Source organism: Homarus americanus, unplaced genomic scaffold (genome assembly GCF_018991925.1).
Source record: "Homarus americanus isolate GMGI-L3 unplaced genomic scaffold, GMGI_Hamer_2.0 scaffold26351, whole genome shotgun sequence".
Lineage (NCBI taxonomy): Eukaryota > Metazoa > Arthropoda > Malacostraca > Decapoda > Nephropidae > Homarus > Homarus americanus.
Genome location: NW_024724368.1, coordinates 5,362,855 through 5,383,012, shown reverse-complemented (window position 1 = coordinate 5,383,012; position 20,158 = coordinate 5,362,855). Strand labels below are relative to the sequence as shown.

The following is a 20,158-nucleotide window of genomic DNA, read 5'->3' as shown; positions in this document are numbered from 1 at the left end:
GTGGAGAAAGGAAACTCACAATGTGCTCTCTGTATACATGTTGTATTGGATGTACAATGCAGCTTGGTGCTGGGAAGGCAGCATGGTTACAAGCGTGATGTAGAGAGCTGGTTGGTGAGGACGCTCAGAGGAGGACCAGCTGGTGGGTCGCCATGCTCGCCGGCGGGAGCGAGGGCCGCCAGGCAGGCGGAGGAGGAGGTGGTGTTGCTGGCTGGTTGGTGTGGGTAGAAAAGAGGCAGGTCACCACGAGGTCAGGTCTTAAATAGCGGGGGTAGGCGTGGCTTAGTAGTTGACCCCCGCTCCGTGATGTATGGCGGCGCTGGTTGACCTAGACCACTAGGCATACACTGGGGAATTGGTGGGGTCAGCTACACAGCGACAAACAGCGTTTGTAGGGGAGAAATCCACTACAATAACAGGTCGTCCACTATACAACACTATGCTTCCAATATCTTCCCAGGCGGTAATACCTCCCTGCGTGACTAAAAATAATATCATTTTAAAAACTGTCATTTCCTAGAATAAAATTGACCAAAACTGCATAAAAACTGCATAAAAACTGCATGTTTAGTTATCAAAGTTTTATAAGATGACGTTCAAACGATGTGTATATAAATATATTAAGAGATGCGAGCCCAAAGTCTTTATCTGATTGGTACATTTATGAAGAAAAACCTTTTAGGTATTAATAATATTAAATATATAAATATGCATATACTATATTTATTATTTAAATTAATATTATACCGATATTAGCATTGAATTATTAGGGATAATCAACATGTTATAGGCCACCAAACGCTGATGTTTTCCCGCCGTTAAGCTTGTTGATGTTTGGTGCAGCGGGAGGAGGGCCGAGGCAGTGGAGGAGTTTGAAAATAATGGATGTTTGTTGATGAACTTTTGAATTTAGCGAGATCAGAATGAGTGTTGAATACAAGTCTGATGTTCTTAGACAGTTAAAGGATTTACCTTTAATTAGTAATTCCACAAACACCGTGAAAACGAAAGGAATCAAACACAGTAGTAAAGCTTATCAAACAAAGTTGGTAAGTATTACAAATTGTATTTGGCTAATGAATGTTTACAAGGTAACTTAAGAAACTAGTGAGATGGAGCGTGAAGTTCTTTGTTACGGATATAATTGTTGAGGTAAGGGGCGTCAACCTATCAGTTTAACACTTCTTTGGTGATGAAATCAAAACATTGCATTTGAAGGTTTTGCCCTCTGGAAATGTGGCCACTCCAAGCCCCATCTCGAAAAAATTTGGTTCAGGTATATTTTAGTTTTGCACTCAATATATCATTTATGTCTGTTACAGTCCAACTTGGACCATCACATGCCAACCCGGCCCATCTCAGATAACCATCTCGGACCACTTAGGTTAACGAACTTGGAATGAAAAGTAAAAGTTTCCACTTTTTAGCACTGATCGGCTCGTTAGCCGCCTGGGCGATCGGTCACGTCTCTGTCACGCACTGTTGGCAAATATTGGGCATGCACCGGCTCCTGAATGTACCTGAGCCTGCTCCAGTGTTGGTCAAGTCTGGTCTTGAAAGAGTTCACACTCGGTGCCGTCTCAACACTTTCTGGTAGATTGTTCCAAGAGTTCACAACCCTCACTACGAAAAAGTTTGCCCTCACAGTTTTCTGGACTTGCGGCTTCTTCAATCTTGAGCTGTGACCCCTTGAGGGGCGAGCGTCCGCCAGCTCCAAGTAAGGACACTCGACTGAGTAGTGCCCCTTGAGGTGCTTATACACCTCAATTAGGTCACCTCTTACCCGTCTGTAGCATAAGCTAGGCAAGTTCAGGCGCTCCAATCTCTCAGGGTAGCTGAGGTGCCGAAGTGCAGGCACCAGTCTGGTGGCCCTCCTTTGAACATTTTCAACCAACTGACAGTCCCTAGCATATCTCGGGGACCAGACGGGGTGACAGTACTCCAGATCGGGAAGCACTTCACTCTTGAAGATCGTTACGAGGGACGGACCATCTAGATATCTGAACGACCTTCTCATAAGACCCAATAATTTATTTGCCTGATTTACCTTTCTTCTTGCAATGGCCTGAGAACTTCAGCTCATTGTCAAAATACACACCTAGGTCCTTCTCACATTCAGTCTCAAATAGTGCACTTTCTTTATCTCGTTGGGACATATGATACACCTCCTTACCGTTGGTACGCCCTAGGTGCATCCTCTTACACTTCGTGACATTGAATCTCAGCAGCCATTTCTTCGACCATTCTTGGCGCTCACAGAGATCCTTCTGCAGCTCTTCACAGTCCACATGGTTCCTGATTTCCCCAAATAACTTTGCGTCATCTGTAAACATAATTGTGAACTAAAGTATTTCGAGTTGGTATTTGTTGGGCCGAGTTGGAGGTGCACCATTTATGTCAACCCCTAGGGTATCATGTCCTAAATTAAAAATTTATCATTATTTAGGGGGCTTTTCACTGTAATGTTTATTTAGTGCATCTAAGAATCTGATGAAGCCAGAAACAAGTTTAATTACATAATTACATAGGAAGCGACCAGTGGGCCGTGTTGCTGTGAGATTGAGATGTTTATATTCAGGACATTTTGGGGTAAATATTCGTCCATTGGCTGTCCTGAGGTTTTGATACAAAAATATTTTTTGTGTGTATTATGGTGTGTTTTAGTCAAATCTGACCTTCATTTTGGTAAAGTTTGGGGGATTTGTAATGTGTAATTATTAGTTTTATTGTTTTTAGCTTATTAGGTTACTTAGGATTGCCAGGTGCCCTGCATATGCACCTCAGAGGACATTACTCTGTCGAATGTCCATACTTGGAGCTCATGGATGTCTACCTCACTAGAGGCCACAATTTAAGTTTGAAGAAGCCACAAGTTGAAAAGATTATCAGGATAAACTTTTTCAGAGTATACTAAACATCAATAACAAACACTGAGTTTATTAAGCGTATATGTTTACAAGTACAGTATACAGGGGTACTTTACATGTTTGAGTGCTTGATTATTTATGTGCGTAGGTGTGTGAGGTAAGTCTTAATTGTAGACATCACAGAACCTCATCACCTTTGTAGCCGTCAGTGGTGTTGCAGACACGGCCATCTCCTTGATCTTGTCGGCGCTTTTAACTATATAATGCACCGTAGAGGGAGCCAAGCCGTGCACGATCCCAATCACCGAAGTTCCTTCTCCATGTTTATGTCTTTTTACGATATCCAATTTCACATCCAACGTAACTGCCACACGTGATCTCTTAGCAATTTTGCTGGGAGTTTTAGTAGCTGGTCTCTTAGGCATTGCGAGATCACACAAAACACACGCCAGCACGTGTGAGACTGAGGCGAGCGGGAGCGTATGGCGGAGGAATACATACACACACACTGTCCTACGCTACGGTTGAGGCACGCGGTTCAAAATTTTTGCTCGTAAGAATTTGCGAATAAATGGGGCAACCATTGCCAATAGTGGAAATGGGTAACAATAAATTGATTGCGGATAAACGGGGTTACGAATACCGAGGCTATGAATAACGGGGTTTGCCTGTACAGGGTATTACCATTTAGCTATAAGGCTAAGAAATGGTTTGGGAATTTGTGAAAAACTGAACATATGGTATTTTGGACACAAACTTGATAAGATTAAAGACGTTTCTTTGCCACAAAGAAATAATAATAAAGCAGTTTATGCTAGAGTTACCAATTTAAAGTTATTCACATTGAGAAATTGAATTTACCCAGGTTTATGATTTTCATTTAAAGTAGTGAGATCAGTTGTGCTTAAAAGCATGAAAAAGAAAGTTGAATAATGGAAATGTAAGTTGGATGGGTAAATGGTGATGAAAGTTAAAGAAGATTGTAAGCAAAAGATAACTACTGTATTCTACTGGTGGTATTGAAGACCTGAATCATTTGAGAAATAGAAGTAAAAGGTTAATGAAGAGTTGCCATCCAGTAGAACTTTGGTACATTTATTGAAGGTACAATATAAACATTGGGAGATGATTATGCAGTTAATAATTTTTTGTTCCAGGAAGCCCAAGATAAACTAAATGTTTGCTTCAACGAGTTCCACGAAGCACTCAACAAGACTAAACAAGCCTTCCTGGTGTATAAAACAAAAAGTTTCTTCTTCTCCGATGCAGAGTTTACCAAATCATTTGCAGAGTCCTTGAAACGGGTAAGAGTAATAGCATGTCAATCCTCTGCAATAAATATTTTGTATTTATTCTTAGTACTGTACAGTGTAATTGGGTTTGTTGTATTGTACTGTACTGCTCACTGGGGAAAATATATGGAAAGGTGTGTGTTTGCTATATCCTGATGCCAGTTGAAAAGGACCCATGTATAATGCACTGCCCAAGCTTCCAACTTTGGGCAAATGAAACCCTAAACTAAGGCAGCCAAGGTTTAAGCCAAAGCTCAGCCTCCTGCCCCATGGCTACCATAGCCAAAAAAAGGGTATTTGAAGCTTTGGCTGCTTAATTAATTTCAATATGTATTTCCAAGGGGAGTCAGTTTGCCAGTGAAATATGAAAAAGGTAACTATTTTATCAAGGAAAACCATTAGGTTTCCACATCTGGGAAAAAAGTATTTATGGATTCCTCATTTTATACAATAAAAATAGTCTTCATAACTGTACAGTACATTAAATGCTGTCAAAAGGTCTTGAAAAACATTATTCTGACATCAGAAGCAAAATATTTCATATTATTACTCCAAATTATGATAATTTTTTACATTAAATGCTTTGTCAAATGTAATTAAATATATTTTACCATGAACTTTGATTTCAGGTAAAGCAAAGTAAATATTACAATGCCGTTTTTCAGTTTTTAGTTACTCCCTATACTGTACTATGATGTAAGAATAATATTGGGAGAAATTGTGTAATGGGGTTTAGATGGATGTATGCTGTCAACTCATAAACATTCATCTTCATATATGCATTATTATATGTAACATACATTTCTACAGTATACTGTCCCGACGTTATAACATATATACCTTACCTAATAATGGTGAAAACAAAGAGAAAAATAGGATACAAAGTTAAATGAGTTGACATGGATATTGCAATCAGCTGAGTGAGTACTTTAATTTTTTATGAATGAGGTTTGTCTGCCACTGTGTAAATGCAGCACGTTCTGTGATTCTGGCTCCATATTATGGTTGAGAAGGGTCGGCAAACCGTGTGTAAAATTCAAACTTTTTTACAGCTGTCAACTGCGGGTGTATTTTACAGCGAGAAGGAAAATTGTTCAATACAACTTTAGTTGTAATTCAGAGCCAAAGGATTACCGGCTGGGAACCTGATGACTTGTGAAACCATGCAGCATTTTGTTCAATCCATTCCTCATTTCATAGACCCAGTTCCAATATAATGCAGGCTTGCCGTACCAGCCGTGAGAAGGCATGATTTACGAATTTATGCAGTAATATTATTTTGATAAGGAGCTAAGTGCCTGGTTTCATATACTGTATTGTGCATTGGGTCATTTGGGATGGTGTAGGCAGGTCTCAGTGTTGTATAAAGGGTAAGAGTTTTTTTAATTATTTTTATTAATTTTGGAAATATTTGTGTTTGGTAAACAACCTAACTTGGGTGTTGATGAGTAAAGGGTGTCCAAGAGACAGTAACCACTTTTTTCTTTCATCTGACCTGACCATATTTTACCTGTGTGTATGTGTGAGTGTGTCCACAAGAATTTCCATGTCTTGCATGAAGTTATTTTGTGAAGTACAGTACCTTGTACATGGCACAAATTGCATGAGATATTCAATGGTGGTGGAAATGTGTTTTAGTGAGATGGCCCTAACATATTTAGCTAGTGGTAAGTTGTTCAGTATTCTGCAAAACTAGAAATTTTTTGGAGAAAAATGTGAATTTGTTCGTGCCTTTTAAACTTTTCATACTAAAACCCTTCATGTCCAGCTTAATACACCAGGAGAAAGATATTTTTTTGAGATGAGTTGTGAAATATCTTTGTCCCCCTATCTTACAAAACCAGTCACTCAATAATGTGAGATTTGCTAAAACATTCCGTAATCCCCAAACAAAATATTTTTATTATTAAGTTAGAGGCCTAAAGATATAATTTATGAAAGATTTCAGTTGAAATTAAATACTTAATGAAATGAGACTTAACACAGGTAGAAAAAACATGATGGTAATTCACCCTGGAACTGCTCTGTACATCAATCTAATTGCAGGTTGAGGGTGAATTAGAGGCAATGGGAAGCAGCCTCAGGAAGTTGATTGGTAATCAAGTCGGAGCTACTAATGCACAAGGGAAAGTCTCAGCACCAGTGGTAATATCTAAGACAGAGACTCACATGCTTCATAATGCCTCAACTGATCACACACCAGAGCACTCAGGTAAGTTATTATTTTGTGATTTACTCTTTTTGCAGGTTATCCTTTAGGCTTTATTTACTGAACTGTATGTCTATAGTGTTGGAAGAAAAGAAGGAGGAAATGGGAATACTGTATTGGTAATTTTGAAAAATTGAATATAACTATGAGAAAGGCAAAGTTTTCATGTTTAGAATGTAGAGGTATTGTGTCGGAAAAAGTTGAGTTTGGGGGTCGGGCCAGTCTCTATTGGAATTAATCCCATATGTTCTGTTGTTCACTTTACGCGGTACCCTGTGGGTTCAATTGACTGCGTAAATCGGGGTACTACTGTATATATACTGTGTGTGTGTGTATATATATATATATATATATATATATATATATATAATATATATATATATAAGATAAATCTTGATAAATAGGAAAATGGATAATTTTAGCTAGTCTTTTTCAAGACATCTTCATATATATATATATATATATGTATATATATATATATATATATATATATATATATATATATATATATATATATATATATATATATATATATATATATATATATATATATATATATATATATATATATATATATATATATATATATATATATATATATACAGTATATTGTTTTGAAATAAATATTCCGACATTTGTGATTTTCCCAGATACGCTGGTGAAGACCAATGGAACTGCAAGTATTACTCCACCGGTGTCTGAGGCAGACAATGATGATGAAACTTTGGCATGTGTGCTTGACCAAGGAGACCATTTACAAGATGTATCTGGAAAAATTAGATTGAGTTTAGACAAAAAAAGAACGCATAAAAAGCTATCAGTTAGTTCCTCCTCTTTTATGGCAAAGAGACCCAGGAGGAGTTTGTTTCAACCCTACAAGGAGCAGGAAGAGGACTTGGAGAACTCTGACATAAAAGAAGATGTAGAATATGAAGTAGAAACCATCATAGATTTTAAAAAAAGTCAGGTATGTGTAGAGTATACAGTAATACTGTCCTTCCCTTTGCATTAAATATGAAATAATTTACGAGATACTACAATGATGACCATCCTGCTGTGATAAGATACAGTTGACTAGAGTTCCTTGCTGCTCACTCAATTTCATGAAAGATTCTTTGATATGTTGCATTTTCTTGAAATGTGCTTCATAAGTCATATCTATTAGATGTCCTGTGTCTTGCTCAATGTAGCATAACCTATTCAAATTAGACTTACACTGTGGACATATATAAAAGATAATAGGTTAAATGTTCTCTCCAGTTTACTTTTGAATAATTTTTTTTTTCCATTCGAACATATAATTTGAACAGACATAAGAGCTGCAACATACGTATTCTGGAATTATATTTGGTCATTGTTTATTGTTTTATTTTATTTTATTTTATTTTATTTATTTTATTTATATACTGTGAATTCTCTATTTAATTGACACTATGGAGAGGGGTGTTTGTTATAATGAGCGTCCCTTAGATGTGAAAACGGACTATTATACTGTACAGTATATGGGGAGTGAAATCCATTAGAGTGAGAAACGAGATCTTATGAAGTGAATTTAAATGGAAAATAAAACAGTGGAACCTCCATGTAACGGTTATGTCCATTAGATGGAGGTTCCACTGTGTTTTATTTTAAATTTATTTTATTTTTATTGTTTTCATTTGAATTCATTTCATAAGATCTCTTGTTTCCCATTCAATGTCACATACTGGTTTGTGTGTGTGTGTGGGCAAACATTAAAGGTTAAAAGCTAAAACAGTTTCCTGACAATATACTTCACCTTAAAGCCAAAATAATGACTGATATCTTTAGTGTTTGGTAATGTATTAAAGGAACTGGTTTATTATGATATCTATACAAAAACATGCCAATCTAAAATAGTCCCATTGAAGAATATTAACCTCCCACAAAAAATCAGATTTTTATAATAACTGCTTTGACTCATTACTGCAGTAAAATCAAAACATATACTGTACATACTGAAATCTTTATTAATTTAAAATGCTTCTGTGAAATTTGCTCTGTATTACCTTTTATAATTTGATACTGTATATTACTATGTTAATTTTGTGGGATGATGATCAGGCTAATCGCGGTGGGAACTTGACTCTGTTGTTAGACTTCTTGTGGACCTCTTAACAGTAGTGGGAGGCCAGCAATGGGTGAAGGTGTCATAACACTTCATGTTTGATACTACAGTATTTGTTTATGTTTAATATCTGTAATGCTCATTCTATAATTCTACTATACAGTAACCCCTTAGGTAAGAGGGATCTCTCTCTGTGCTAAATAAAATCGTCTGGAGTTTGCCAAAAAAAGTAGTAAATCGATGATTTGGCCAGCAGAGTATTTCCTGAGCCGGTTCAGATTGTACTGTAGGTTAGAAAATTAAGTAAACAGGTGCACTTGATCCCCTCAGACCTGTACCAGGGAAGCATAATAACCTCACATTATCCCTGTTGATAAGGAAGCCACAGAATTCTTACTTTAGGTCTACAGATCATTATCAAGTAACTTGCAAGATTCCATATCAGATAGGAAAGGGATGGAGGTCATAGTATCAGCTGTACCCACAGCAAGAAAAGTATCTTTGCAGCTGGGTATGATGAATATCAGAATGGGCATTATGGCTGTTTTCTTATTGGAATCTTTGGTATGCCTGATTGCAAAGTGGATTTCTTAATACTGTAATGTTTTAAATATGTTTGTAGCTTCTGTTTGTTTCTGTTGGAATTAAATAAATAGGTTGCAATATAACCCCTTGAAACCAAGATAACGCAGTTTGCTTTGTTTTATGCACATTTATACACAATTAATTCAGGAGAAACATTGTCATATAGGAATATAGCATATGGAAGGAGGCAAGTTGCCACATAGGAATATAGCCTATGAAAAGAAGTGCAACTGCAACAAAATGGTTGACATATGTTAGAATTGTATTTGTCAAACTACCATTATAATGCAGACTGGCAGACTTTTGTTCTATTGCTTACAGTATAATGCTAATGCGATCCTAAACTAAACACACCTGTTATTTGTCCTTATACTTGCTGTTACAAACATACAAATCATGTTTTGAAGCATATGATGAACTCGACTGCAAAAAGTGCCAACTCCACTTTAATAATTGGCAAACCTCAGCCATGTTCTTCTTGAAAGGTTGACTATTGCTTGTTACTAAGAGTGGTGTTTTTGTTTCAAAACAATTTGCCACCTATAGAACACCATCTAAGTCAATTCCAAAACATTGCGTACAACCATTATCACTATTCTCGGCAAGGGCCTATGCGTATTTTAGTTAGGATATGATATACATTCAGTGCATGTAATGTAAATCTTAAATGCACTGCCTGGCAACTTTATATGTACAACATTTTTGTTTACTCTGTGAATTGTTCAACTTGTTTATTAACATGTCCTGTTATGCAACTCTAACCACCACAAAACGTATTCTACCATTGTTTCATAAATTATTTACATAATATAATAACAATGTTTGTTGTATTATAAAGCAAGTGACAGTCAAAATGAGATTATATTAATTATACAGTGATATCCTCATTAACCGGAATAATTGGTGCAGAGCACTTCTGAGATGCGAGATTTCCGGCTAACGAAACAACTCGCTTAAACCCAGAAAATTTGAAGATCTCAGGAATTTTTCCATTTACTGGGAAATTGTGCAATATTTCATTATTAGAATTTGTTCCCAGACCTGGAACCAAAAATTTGGAGGGAGTTTCTGGAATTTTCCAGAATAGTATATTATTTCATGCTTGGAATTTGCTCCCAGACCCGGGGAAAAATTGGAGAGAGTTTCTGGAATTTTCCAGAAAATGTATCTTGAGTTTCAACCTCAGAAACTCATTCACTGACCCAGAATGGAGAGTTTTCCTGGAAAAATTCTGAGTAAATTTCAGTTCTAGGTATTAGAGTTCTGACTAAAGGAGATATTACTGGTGCTTACATACAATATATACAAATACTGGTACAAGTACAAAGAAATGCGAGTCACTGGCATATCCACATTTTCTCATGTACAGTATGGGAAAATGAGGGTTACCAACATGGCTCATGATCAAAGATCTTTGAATACAGGTATTCCCGGAATACAAATGGGTTAGGTTCCCCCAAAAGCGTTCGTTAGGTGAATTTACTTCTTTTTTTTTTTTTCTTCTTTTTTTTTTACGGGAATTAGCCCACCCGGGCACAGGTCAAACGACCCACAACGGAGCCTGGGGGGCGAAAAAAAAGAACGGAAAGAAATTGAAAATATAGAGAAAAAGGTTATACTGTATTAATCTACACCACGAAGATGCCAGAAAACCAGCTTTTTAAAGTGAGACAGATTGTAAGAGCATGGCAACACAGAAGAAGGCAAAGCATTCCACAATTTGGCTGTGTGAGGAAAGAAGGAGGTACTATAACGGGTTATTCTCGTGTGACCAACATCCACAGAGAAACGGTGGGCACCTTGGGCAAGACGTGTGTTACGAACCCACGGCCTTGCCGGCGGTACACAGGATGCCAAATCCCCTGAACATTGCCCGTTAAAGTACCTGTAAAAGAGAGAGAGTGAAGCAACATTGCGGCGAAGAGAAAGGGGAGCGAGATTGTCGACTAAAGGAGGAGAGTTAATAAGACGAAATGCCTTTGATTCCACCCTATCTAATAGTTGGACACAAGAAGAGCCACCCCAGATATGAGAGCAGTACTCCAAGTTAGGACGAATGAATCCCTTATATACTTGGAGCAACTGCTCAGGAGTGAAGTAGCTGCGGCATCTGTACAGCATTCCCAACTTTCGGGAGGCAGCTTTAGTTATACTAAGGATGTGTGATTTCCAGGACATATTGGAGGAAATGGTGAGGCCTAACATATTTATTTCAGAATTTGGGGGGATGATAGCGTCCTGAAATGTAATTGGTGGGAGATCGTCTACTTTACAAAGTGTAATTGGTAAATATTGAGTTTTGTTACTATTGAACTTAACCAAGTTTGTATCTCCCCATTCAGAGATGCTGCACAGATCCGCGTTGATAGAAGTAATGATATCAGTTCTAGAAACAGATCTAGTTTGAGAGTTAGGAGGAAGGGGAAAATGTGAGGAAGAGTGAAGAGTAGAATCATCGGCGTAAGAATGGATAGAATTAGTTGTAGTGTGAAGTAAATCATTGATAAAAAGAAGAAAGAGAGTTGGTGAAAGAACAGAACCCTGTGGGACGCCACTATTGGTAGAGAAAGAGCGAGAAATCGATCCCTCGACAACAACTGCCATGGATCGATTCTCAAGGAAGCTAGAGATGAGAGAACAAAGTGGGGGAGAGAAACCAAAAGAGGGAAGTTTAGATTGCAAAGACTTGTGCCATACCGTGTCAAATGCTTTGGAGATGTCGAGGGCCACGACAAAAGTTTCCCCATAATCCCTAAGAGAGGATGACCAAAGATGGGTGCAATAGGAGAGCAGATCACCAGTAGATCTTGCCTGGCGAAAGCCATACTGGTGATCCGACAAAAGAGAAAGGCGTTCAAGGTGACGGAGAAAATGGGAGTTCAAGATAGTTTCAAAAATCTTAGAGAGGGATGAAGTTAGGGCAATGGGGCGATAGTTAGAGGGATTAGAATGGTCACCCTTCTTCGGGATGGGCTGAACCAAGGCATGCTTCCAAGAAGAAGGAAAAGTTTTGGTTTTGAGGCAAAGGCGAAAGAGGCAAGCAAGCACAGGGGCCAGGGCTTCAGCACACTCCCTCAGAACACGAGGGGGTATTCCGTCCGATCCATGCGCCTTACTCACATCCAACCTGGATAACACACCGGCAACCCTGCGAGTGGAGATTATAGGAAAGTGCATAGGTTCAGTAGGAGGTGCAGGGGTAGGAGGGGTAGAGTGGGAATCGTCTAAGGTGGAATTAAAGGAGAATAAGGTGCCAAAGAGGTTGGCTTTTTCAGGGGGAGAGTTGGCTATAGAGTTATTGGGACGGAAGAGGGGAGGAAAAGAAGGCGTGCAGAAGTTGTTACAGATGTTTTTAGCTAAGGACCAGAAGGATTTACTAGAGGAAGAATTAGTCAGGACAGCAGTCTTTCTTTTAATAAAATTCCGCTTGGCCCTAAGAAGAATAGCCTTACAACGATTCCTAGAAGTAATGAAAGAGGTGTGGGTAATAGGAGAAGGAGATAGTTTCATAGCTCGATATGCCCTATCTCTCACCCTGCAAGCAAGAGAGCAGGAGCGATCAAACCATGATTGTAATGTGAAAGTTTTGGTAGAAGATGGGATAAATGCACTCATACCGCCCTGTATAACCCCAGCAATGCTGTCAGCACATACTGAGGCATCCCGAGTGGAAAAGCAACATTCATCCCAAGGAAAGTCGGTGAAGAATTCTCGCAAGGATTGCCAGCTTGCCCTCCGATAGTGCCATAGTTGACGTTTAGAGGGGGGTGGGGGAGGTGGTCGTGCCCAGTTTGATTTAATAGAAATAAGGTTGTGATCAGAAGACCCTAAGGGGGCAAAAATTGAGTATGAATAGTGTGAGGGGTTAGAGGTAAAACAAAGATCAAGAATGTTAGCAAGTTGATCGTGTCGATCAGGAACGCGTGTAGGGTGTTTGATTATTTGTTCCAAATCATTAAGGAAAAAGAGAGTGCCTCAGCTCCACCTGGGTCATCCCTTGCAGAACCAAGCCACTCTCTGTGATGTACATTGAAATCCCCTAGGTAGATGATCTCGGTGTTGGGGTGTGTGGATAGCAACGACTTAACACGAATAGAGGAACACATGGAAAAAATAGGGTTTGGTTTCCCAATGACAAAAACACCAAGTTGGTACACAAGAACAAAACCTACTTAACAAATGATAAATAGTACACAACTACTGTACTCTAATTTACTACCTAACACATGAAAAAAGGGCTGTTCATCTTTGGTACATTACCTTATGGGAGGGCATAACATGTACGACCCACGCGGGATGTGCGGAAAGTTTGTGTGTGGAAGAACTTATTCTTTTTTCATAAAATAGTATACAGTATACGTACCAGCGAATGTGAGGAATAAATAAAAAAAATAATAATAAATAAGAGAAAAATACTGCGTTGTCATTTGGCAGGAGACAGTGGACCATTAAGTGAGAAGGGTGAGGAAATACCAGGAGGTGAGCAGGAGTAGGCTAAGTAAGGGCCTTACTCAGTGAGATGAGGAGGGTTGTCTATCTCATCGCTATTGTCTGCCAAGGACACCATAGTCCTCATCGTGCTTGTAAATTGTGGCCACAGTAGAAGCAGCCAGACCAAGATCTTCCCCAATTTTGGTAGGGCCATCAGCACATACATGACACTCAATTATTTCCAACGTTGTCTCAAGTGTCAGCCTTTTGCATTCCCTTCAGTGTAGTATGGGTAGCCAAGATTCAGCAGAATGCTTGGATGCCACCATAACGAAAGGATGGCACGAATACACACAGACAAAGAGAGATCACTTCATGCACACTATGAATGGTGGGGAAAGGATGTGCGCTTGTGGGAAATGCAGGAGGGAAGGGGGTATGATAGTAAGCAAGAATAAGTCTCTGCACATCTCTCCTGAAGATGGCTGCGTCAGGTGACTCCTGTGGCGAGTGATTTGAATTTTTGTCCTGGCCCAAATTTGTATAATCGGGGAAAGCTTTGTATCTCAAGAAAGTGGTGTCAATTTATGAAATTCGTTTAAGAGAATTTTCATATTTGCAACGTTCGTACCACAGGGGATACCACTTTTTTGTCTTTTGTGTCATTATATGACACTGTAAGTATAGTTAGTTTTTTTTGCTGTGTGCACATTAAAATGCAAATTAAACTTAAAAATGCTTTACTCGTCAGTTGAATCACTTGTTGTCTCCCTTCATTTGCTTTCATTCATTCTTTTTTAATGCCATGACAGAAAAGTTCTGCAGTGAAGTTCCCATTCCACAACAAGGCTAAAGATGTCCCTCTGATTTATCCATGTCATTTAACATACCTAGCAGGCTGGCACCAACCTGGTTGGTCCAACCATCAGCAGCATTGTACTTGTTGAAGAATCTTGAACATTTTACCATGAAAGAAAGTTTCCCATCTTTGGTATCCTGCAGAAGCGTGTCAATGTTTCATACTCTGGGGAGAGGCTATGGGTTTGTCTCTTGGTCCTTAACTGAAATGGGTTAGAGTTGAGCCTAAAGTTTTATAAAAGAAAAAAAAGAAAGAGACTTCTAGTTTGGGCCTGAGGTATTGGTTCTCGCCCATGGAAACAATATTGGGTGATATCCCGTTTGTCCCGTAAAAACATTTCAGAGTTACTGTCAAGTTACACTCACTTGATAGTATGAGTTGTTAGTGTATCATGGTAAAAGCCATTAAATTTACTCAGTTGGATTGTATCTCCCTTGTGCATGTTCTTAGAATGTTGCATCTTCCTTAGTTTCTCTTTTGGAGGTTCACTTTAGCCCACACTTTGAAAAGGAGAGTGAGTGTCAATGATGGTGCTCATATCTGGATACTTGATGAAATTACTGTGTGATGACTGTACCTAGGAACCAGTAAGGTTAGTTATTTTCTAAACTGGCTAGTGGTTACAGAGGTACAAGGAGCTAATGTGTGGAGTCTTTCGTCACTTTCTTCCCCCTTTGCTAGTAGGCTTGAGTGTACCTGAGTGACCCAATCCACTACATCAGTTATGAATTGGGGATTATTTATGAAATCCCATTTCATAACCAAGCTTGGATCAGGGGACTCAGATCCCACGCACCTCCCAGTGGTGATCTGGAACTGAAGGATAGTAGAGTCTTAACCATTTTCCAACCTGCATGGGTCACAATGCGTGTACAAGTACTCATTAAGCTCATGTGTTATTGCCAAGCATTCTCTTTTTATGGGCTACAGTTAAATAGGGAAAATCATTTTTAGATTTCTTGTTTGTACTGTATTTCTAACGTAATCCCAGTCACACAAGTTAGGGTTTGGAACCATGGCGTGTCAACCAGGATACTTGTTAGTGCCTCACATGAGTTGCATGATCCAAACTTTGCTGTAAAATATTTTTTTGTTCTATTATTTTTTCCTTTGTACATAGGTAGTATTCCTGCTTTTGACCACTTTTTGGTGCTTTCAGGGAACTTATTTTTATAAAGTGTCATGGCGGGGCTATGGTCCTGATGAAACCACCTGGGAACCTTCTTCAAACTTGACAGGATGTGAAGAACTGCTTATAGAATTTTACAAGACAAGATTACGAGAACAAGAGAATACTAAGACTGATGAGTAAGTACAGCAACCAGATTAGGTTAGGTTAGATTCTCCTCAATGAGTGACCTGTGAGATTAATTCCATTAAAATTTCCATAGCAGAGCCTGCCTTTACCCAAAGAGCCTTGACATATTTAAAGACATGTTACATTATCTAGGAGAACAAAGTATTGTACTACAAATAGCTTATTACCCTAATAAACCAAAATACGGGTATCTCCTGATTTATGATGGGGTTATATTCCTGAAAAACCCACTGCAAGTCGAAATATAAATTGGGATCATTATAACATGGGGTTCAATGGAATACGCTCCCAGCCAGTTTGACAACCACATGTATAACCAAAAATAAAAATCCTACAATAATAATATACTTAAAACACAATTAAACAACACTCAACACATCATTAAGAACAACCCTGGTTGTCATCATATGGCCCCTTCAAGGCTAAGGGGACTCTTGAATGTGGGTGGAGACATAACTCTGACTCCCACACAGCTTCACAATGTCAAGCTTCACTGCCACAGACACAGTTTTCCTGGGTGCCTTGGTCTTCCCAGACATTTTCAAAGTTGCAAAAAATGAAAGGGAAGATTTCCAAGCTCAACCTATTAGGATAAAACGTGTAATGGATGAAACTAGGGTTCCTCACATATTGTGTCCAGTTAAAAATCTTCAGGAATGGTTAACCTGATTCACTAATAGAGGCCCTTATGTTTTCTCATCAAGGGATGGTAAGAAATTATCTCCTAGTCAATTGACAAAATCCTTATCTCAATTAGTGAATCAAGCAGACCCTGGCAAGAAATTTTTGGCACATGACACTAGGAAATATGCAGGGTCTGTGGCCTTTCTGTGGCATATGAGTCTCAGTCAGATCAAGGAAATGGGCTTTTGGAGATCTTCAAAAACTTTCAAAGACAGCTATCTTCATTTATCTCTGAGAGATGCTTTAAATGTGGTGGTGCTGGGTTCCCCTCCCCCATCTATTCAATCTCCACTACCAAGACCTTCTTCCTCATTAGAATAAAGTGAGTACCTGTATCCTTTTTGAATAAATTAACATTTTCCCTTCTGGTAAATGTTCCTAATTTTGGAAATGTTTATAATATAATCAGGACCTCAGTCAGCGGAGCCTTGTATGCAAAGTCACCTCCCTCTCTACCTCCTACTCGGGTATTCTTGCTGAGCGTCGCATTCACGAGCTTGAACTAAAAGCCGGTTTTTTCTAAAAACCAGTTTTTGTGATATAGCTCGAATGCAACGTCCATAACCCACCCATCTCCACCCCTCGAGAGTTGACTTTTAATTACTGCTCTCTCTCTGAGGCAAGAGATGAGGTTCGTAGTGCTCATAGTGGCTAGATGAGGGAAGGACTTTGAAAATAGCAATTAAATGCCAGGTAGCGACGTGTCCTCCTAATATTACTTATTAAGTAATTATTAGATGTTTTAATTGCCTGTATGTTGGCCTGGCGAATTGGCTAGGAATTAACATACCTAGGTAGCATTTGCTGAGCGTCGCATTCGAGCTACAGTATATCACAAAAACTGGTTTTTAGAAAAAACTTTTTTTTATGGGGAATAGCCCACTCAGGCACAGGTCATCGACCCACAACAGGTCCTAGGGGGCGAAAAAATAAGGGTAAAAAGAAATTAAAATTGGAAAAGAAAAAGATTATATTAATCTACACTGCGAAGATGCTGGAAAAACAACTTTTTGAAGTGAGACAGATTATATGAGTATGGAAATGCAGAAGGCAGAGCATTCCACAGTTTGGCTGTGTGAGGAAAGAAGGATGTACAATAACGGGTTATTCTAGTGTGACCGACATCCACAGAGAAACAGTGGGCACCGCAGGCAAGACGAGTGTTATGAGCCCACAGCCTTGCTGGCGGTACACAGGATGCCAAATCCACCGAACATTGCCCGTTAAAGTACCTGTAAAAGAGAGAGAGTGAAGCAACATTGCGGTGAAGAGAAAGGGAAGAGAGATTATGGGGACCAGAAACCAGTTATAAAGGAGTATTAATTCCCATAAAAATTAATAGGAATAGGGTCTAATTGGGACGATCACACTGTGACACTCATAAAGCTTAATTTTATATCTTTTAATAGTTATGTACATACCTTAGAAACATTTGTTAAACATTTTATTACACATTATTTTATGAAATTATTCTAGCGGGCTGGGCTGGGGGTTGTGTGGACCTCCTGTACATGTATTATAATTTTTCATGTTTGACTAATGCATCTTATTATTTTCTGTCTCCTATCATAATTCTTGAATCATTGCAGTTTGAATTACCCAGTGATGCCTCATGATCCCAGTTCCCAGAATCTTATTCATCAAGCTTTGTTAGAGCACATTGATCATCCCAGCCAGGAAGACTATGACAATAGTATAGCACTCTTTGTGTCTTTAAAACCTCCTGCCTTGAAAACCCAGAAGGAAATACACGATCTGATTGAGAGAGCTTTGTCAGTGAAGAAGGTGAGGTTTAAAATTAGTTAATTCAATTCAGGTTTATTCTTGTTTTTATTTGTTATTGTTTTTTTATTTAATTTTTATTTTTTATTATTTTTATTAATATTATTATTATTATTATTATTATTATTATTATTATTATTATTATTATTATTATTATTATTATTATTATTATTAATACTATTTTTTTATATTATTATTAATGAGGAATAGCCTACCCGGGCACAGGTCATCGACCCACAAGTGGGACGAAAAAATAAGAATGAAAAAATAAAAATTATGGGAGAAAGGGGTATAGGTAAACCTTGATAAACGATGGGGTTAGGTTCCTAAAAAACTCATTGCTAGGCGAGTTATCGTAAATAAGGAGCATAATAACGTGGGATATGTTCCCAGCCAGTTCCCAAACACACATGTATCACTGACAAAACAATTCCTACTATGTTATTCTCAGCACAAAACAATTAAACAACACTCACCACATCCTGAAGAATAAGCCTGGTCATCATCACATGGGGAGTCTCATGCTGTTTAATAATGTCAAGCTTCACCTCAGAGACACGGTTGTCTTGGATATCTTAGCCTTCCCAGACATTTTCAAAGTTACACTGCTCACCTCACAGCTACAAAAACAGAGCGAATGAAGATAACAAAAACAATGATAGCAGCCGACACTGTTCACATATTCAAAACAAAAGAGTCGGCGCACGTTACAGTCACAGAAACACAGAAAATATCACTTCATAGTCACCATAACACAGTTCAGTGTGAATGATAGTGCTGTCCTCTCACTATAGAACAAAAAAAATGCTGATGAGAAGTACAATGTATAATGCTGGCCAATAATTGTGGAGCCATGTGATGGTGGGTTTATGATTGACAAAGAACCAAATTTGCTGATGACACTAAAATAGGGTGTGTAATAAAATCTGTTGAGGACTCCACAAAACTACAGGAAGAGCTGTAGTACTGTATATCCTTAAAAAAATTTCTTTAGTCAGCAGGAAACAGGTACCCCAGTATATCTTAACTGGGAGATCGAGTTTTGCATAACACTTACACCCTCACAATTATATGTACTCTATATCTATAAATCAGAAACTGGATTAAAACTGATTTCCTGTTTCTTTTACAGAAGAGCCGATTCAATGCAATAGCGAAGTTATTGATTGAAGATAAGATTATGAAGGAATCGGAAGGTAAGCGGAAAAAGCAGCTCGCAGAACTTCGCATGTGGGAACGCAACATAAATTCCATCTGCTCTGACCCTGCAAAACTCTTTGTGGAAAATTTCGTTGACCTAACATTACCACCTATGGACTTCATCTACATTAATGAGTGCAGAGTGAGTTTATATTAAAATAATTTTATGTTGAATTTTATTTTATCTTTTTTTTGGACTTTGTGTAGCATATCTTAGAATAAAACATTTCTCATACCATTGCAAACTGAGACACTATTAATTTTGTGTTTTTGAAGAACACAAAGAGCTGTTGCCTTATTATCATTGTCTGGTTTAAGTTTATGTTTTGATATTGCAGGAAGCTAAAGCAAGATTGACTGAAATTGATGCAGTGTTTGTGGTTATTTTAGTCACTACTGTATTTTATTGAAGGCATTGCTGGTTAATTGAACCTTACTCTTAAGATCCCTCAATAAATCCTACATTGCACAATGCTAAAGGCTGTCCTCACAAATTCGTGTCTCAGGAAAACGGACTTCTTTACCACTTATTCCACTCTATATAAGCGATGTGGCTTAGAAACAAATAAAATGTACTTCCATATAAAATAAGAAGAATTAAGAGCATGGGTGTGTACTGTATGTGTGGGAAGTGGAGGTGGTGGGCTGTAACTACGTTGTTGACTCGCCAGTCCAGCCGCCTTGTATATTGTTACTTGTAATGAAACTAGAAAAGTTGAGGAAAAATCATGACAATACTCTAATGTAGCTTAGAAATAAAGAAATGAAAATATAAAACTATAAAATAAGAAAAATGAAGAGCATGGGTGTATATATGTTAGAAGTGAATGTGTGTGGTGGCAATG

The 20,158-nt window shown here is 38.3% G+C and overlaps 1 protein-coding gene across 1 annotated transcript in view; it reads left to right on the top strand.

Moving 5' to 3' along the window:
• Window positions 1–832: 832 nt before the first annotated feature.
• LOC121864212 (histone-lysine N-methyltransferase SUV39H2-like) overlaps window positions 833–20,158 on the top strand; it is a 33,117-nt gene continuing 13,791 nt past the window's right edge. Inside the window, exons 1-7 of the mRNA XM_042363256.1 lie at window positions 833–1,049; window positions 4,025–4,171; window positions 6,206–6,371; window positions 7,019–7,335; window positions 15,489–15,637; window positions 17,921–18,116; window positions 19,246–19,455. Coding sequence (XP_042219190.1) covers window positions 924–1,049; window positions 4,025–4,171; window positions 6,206–6,371; window positions 7,019–7,335; window positions 15,489–15,637; window positions 17,921–18,116; window positions 19,246–19,455 — 1,311 coding nt within the window. The 5' untranslated portion in view covers window positions 833–923. The remainder of the gene's footprint in view (window positions 1,050–4,024; window positions 4,172–6,205; window positions 6,372–7,018; window positions 7,336–15,488; window positions 15,638–17,920; window positions 18,117–19,245; window positions 19,456–20,158) is intronic.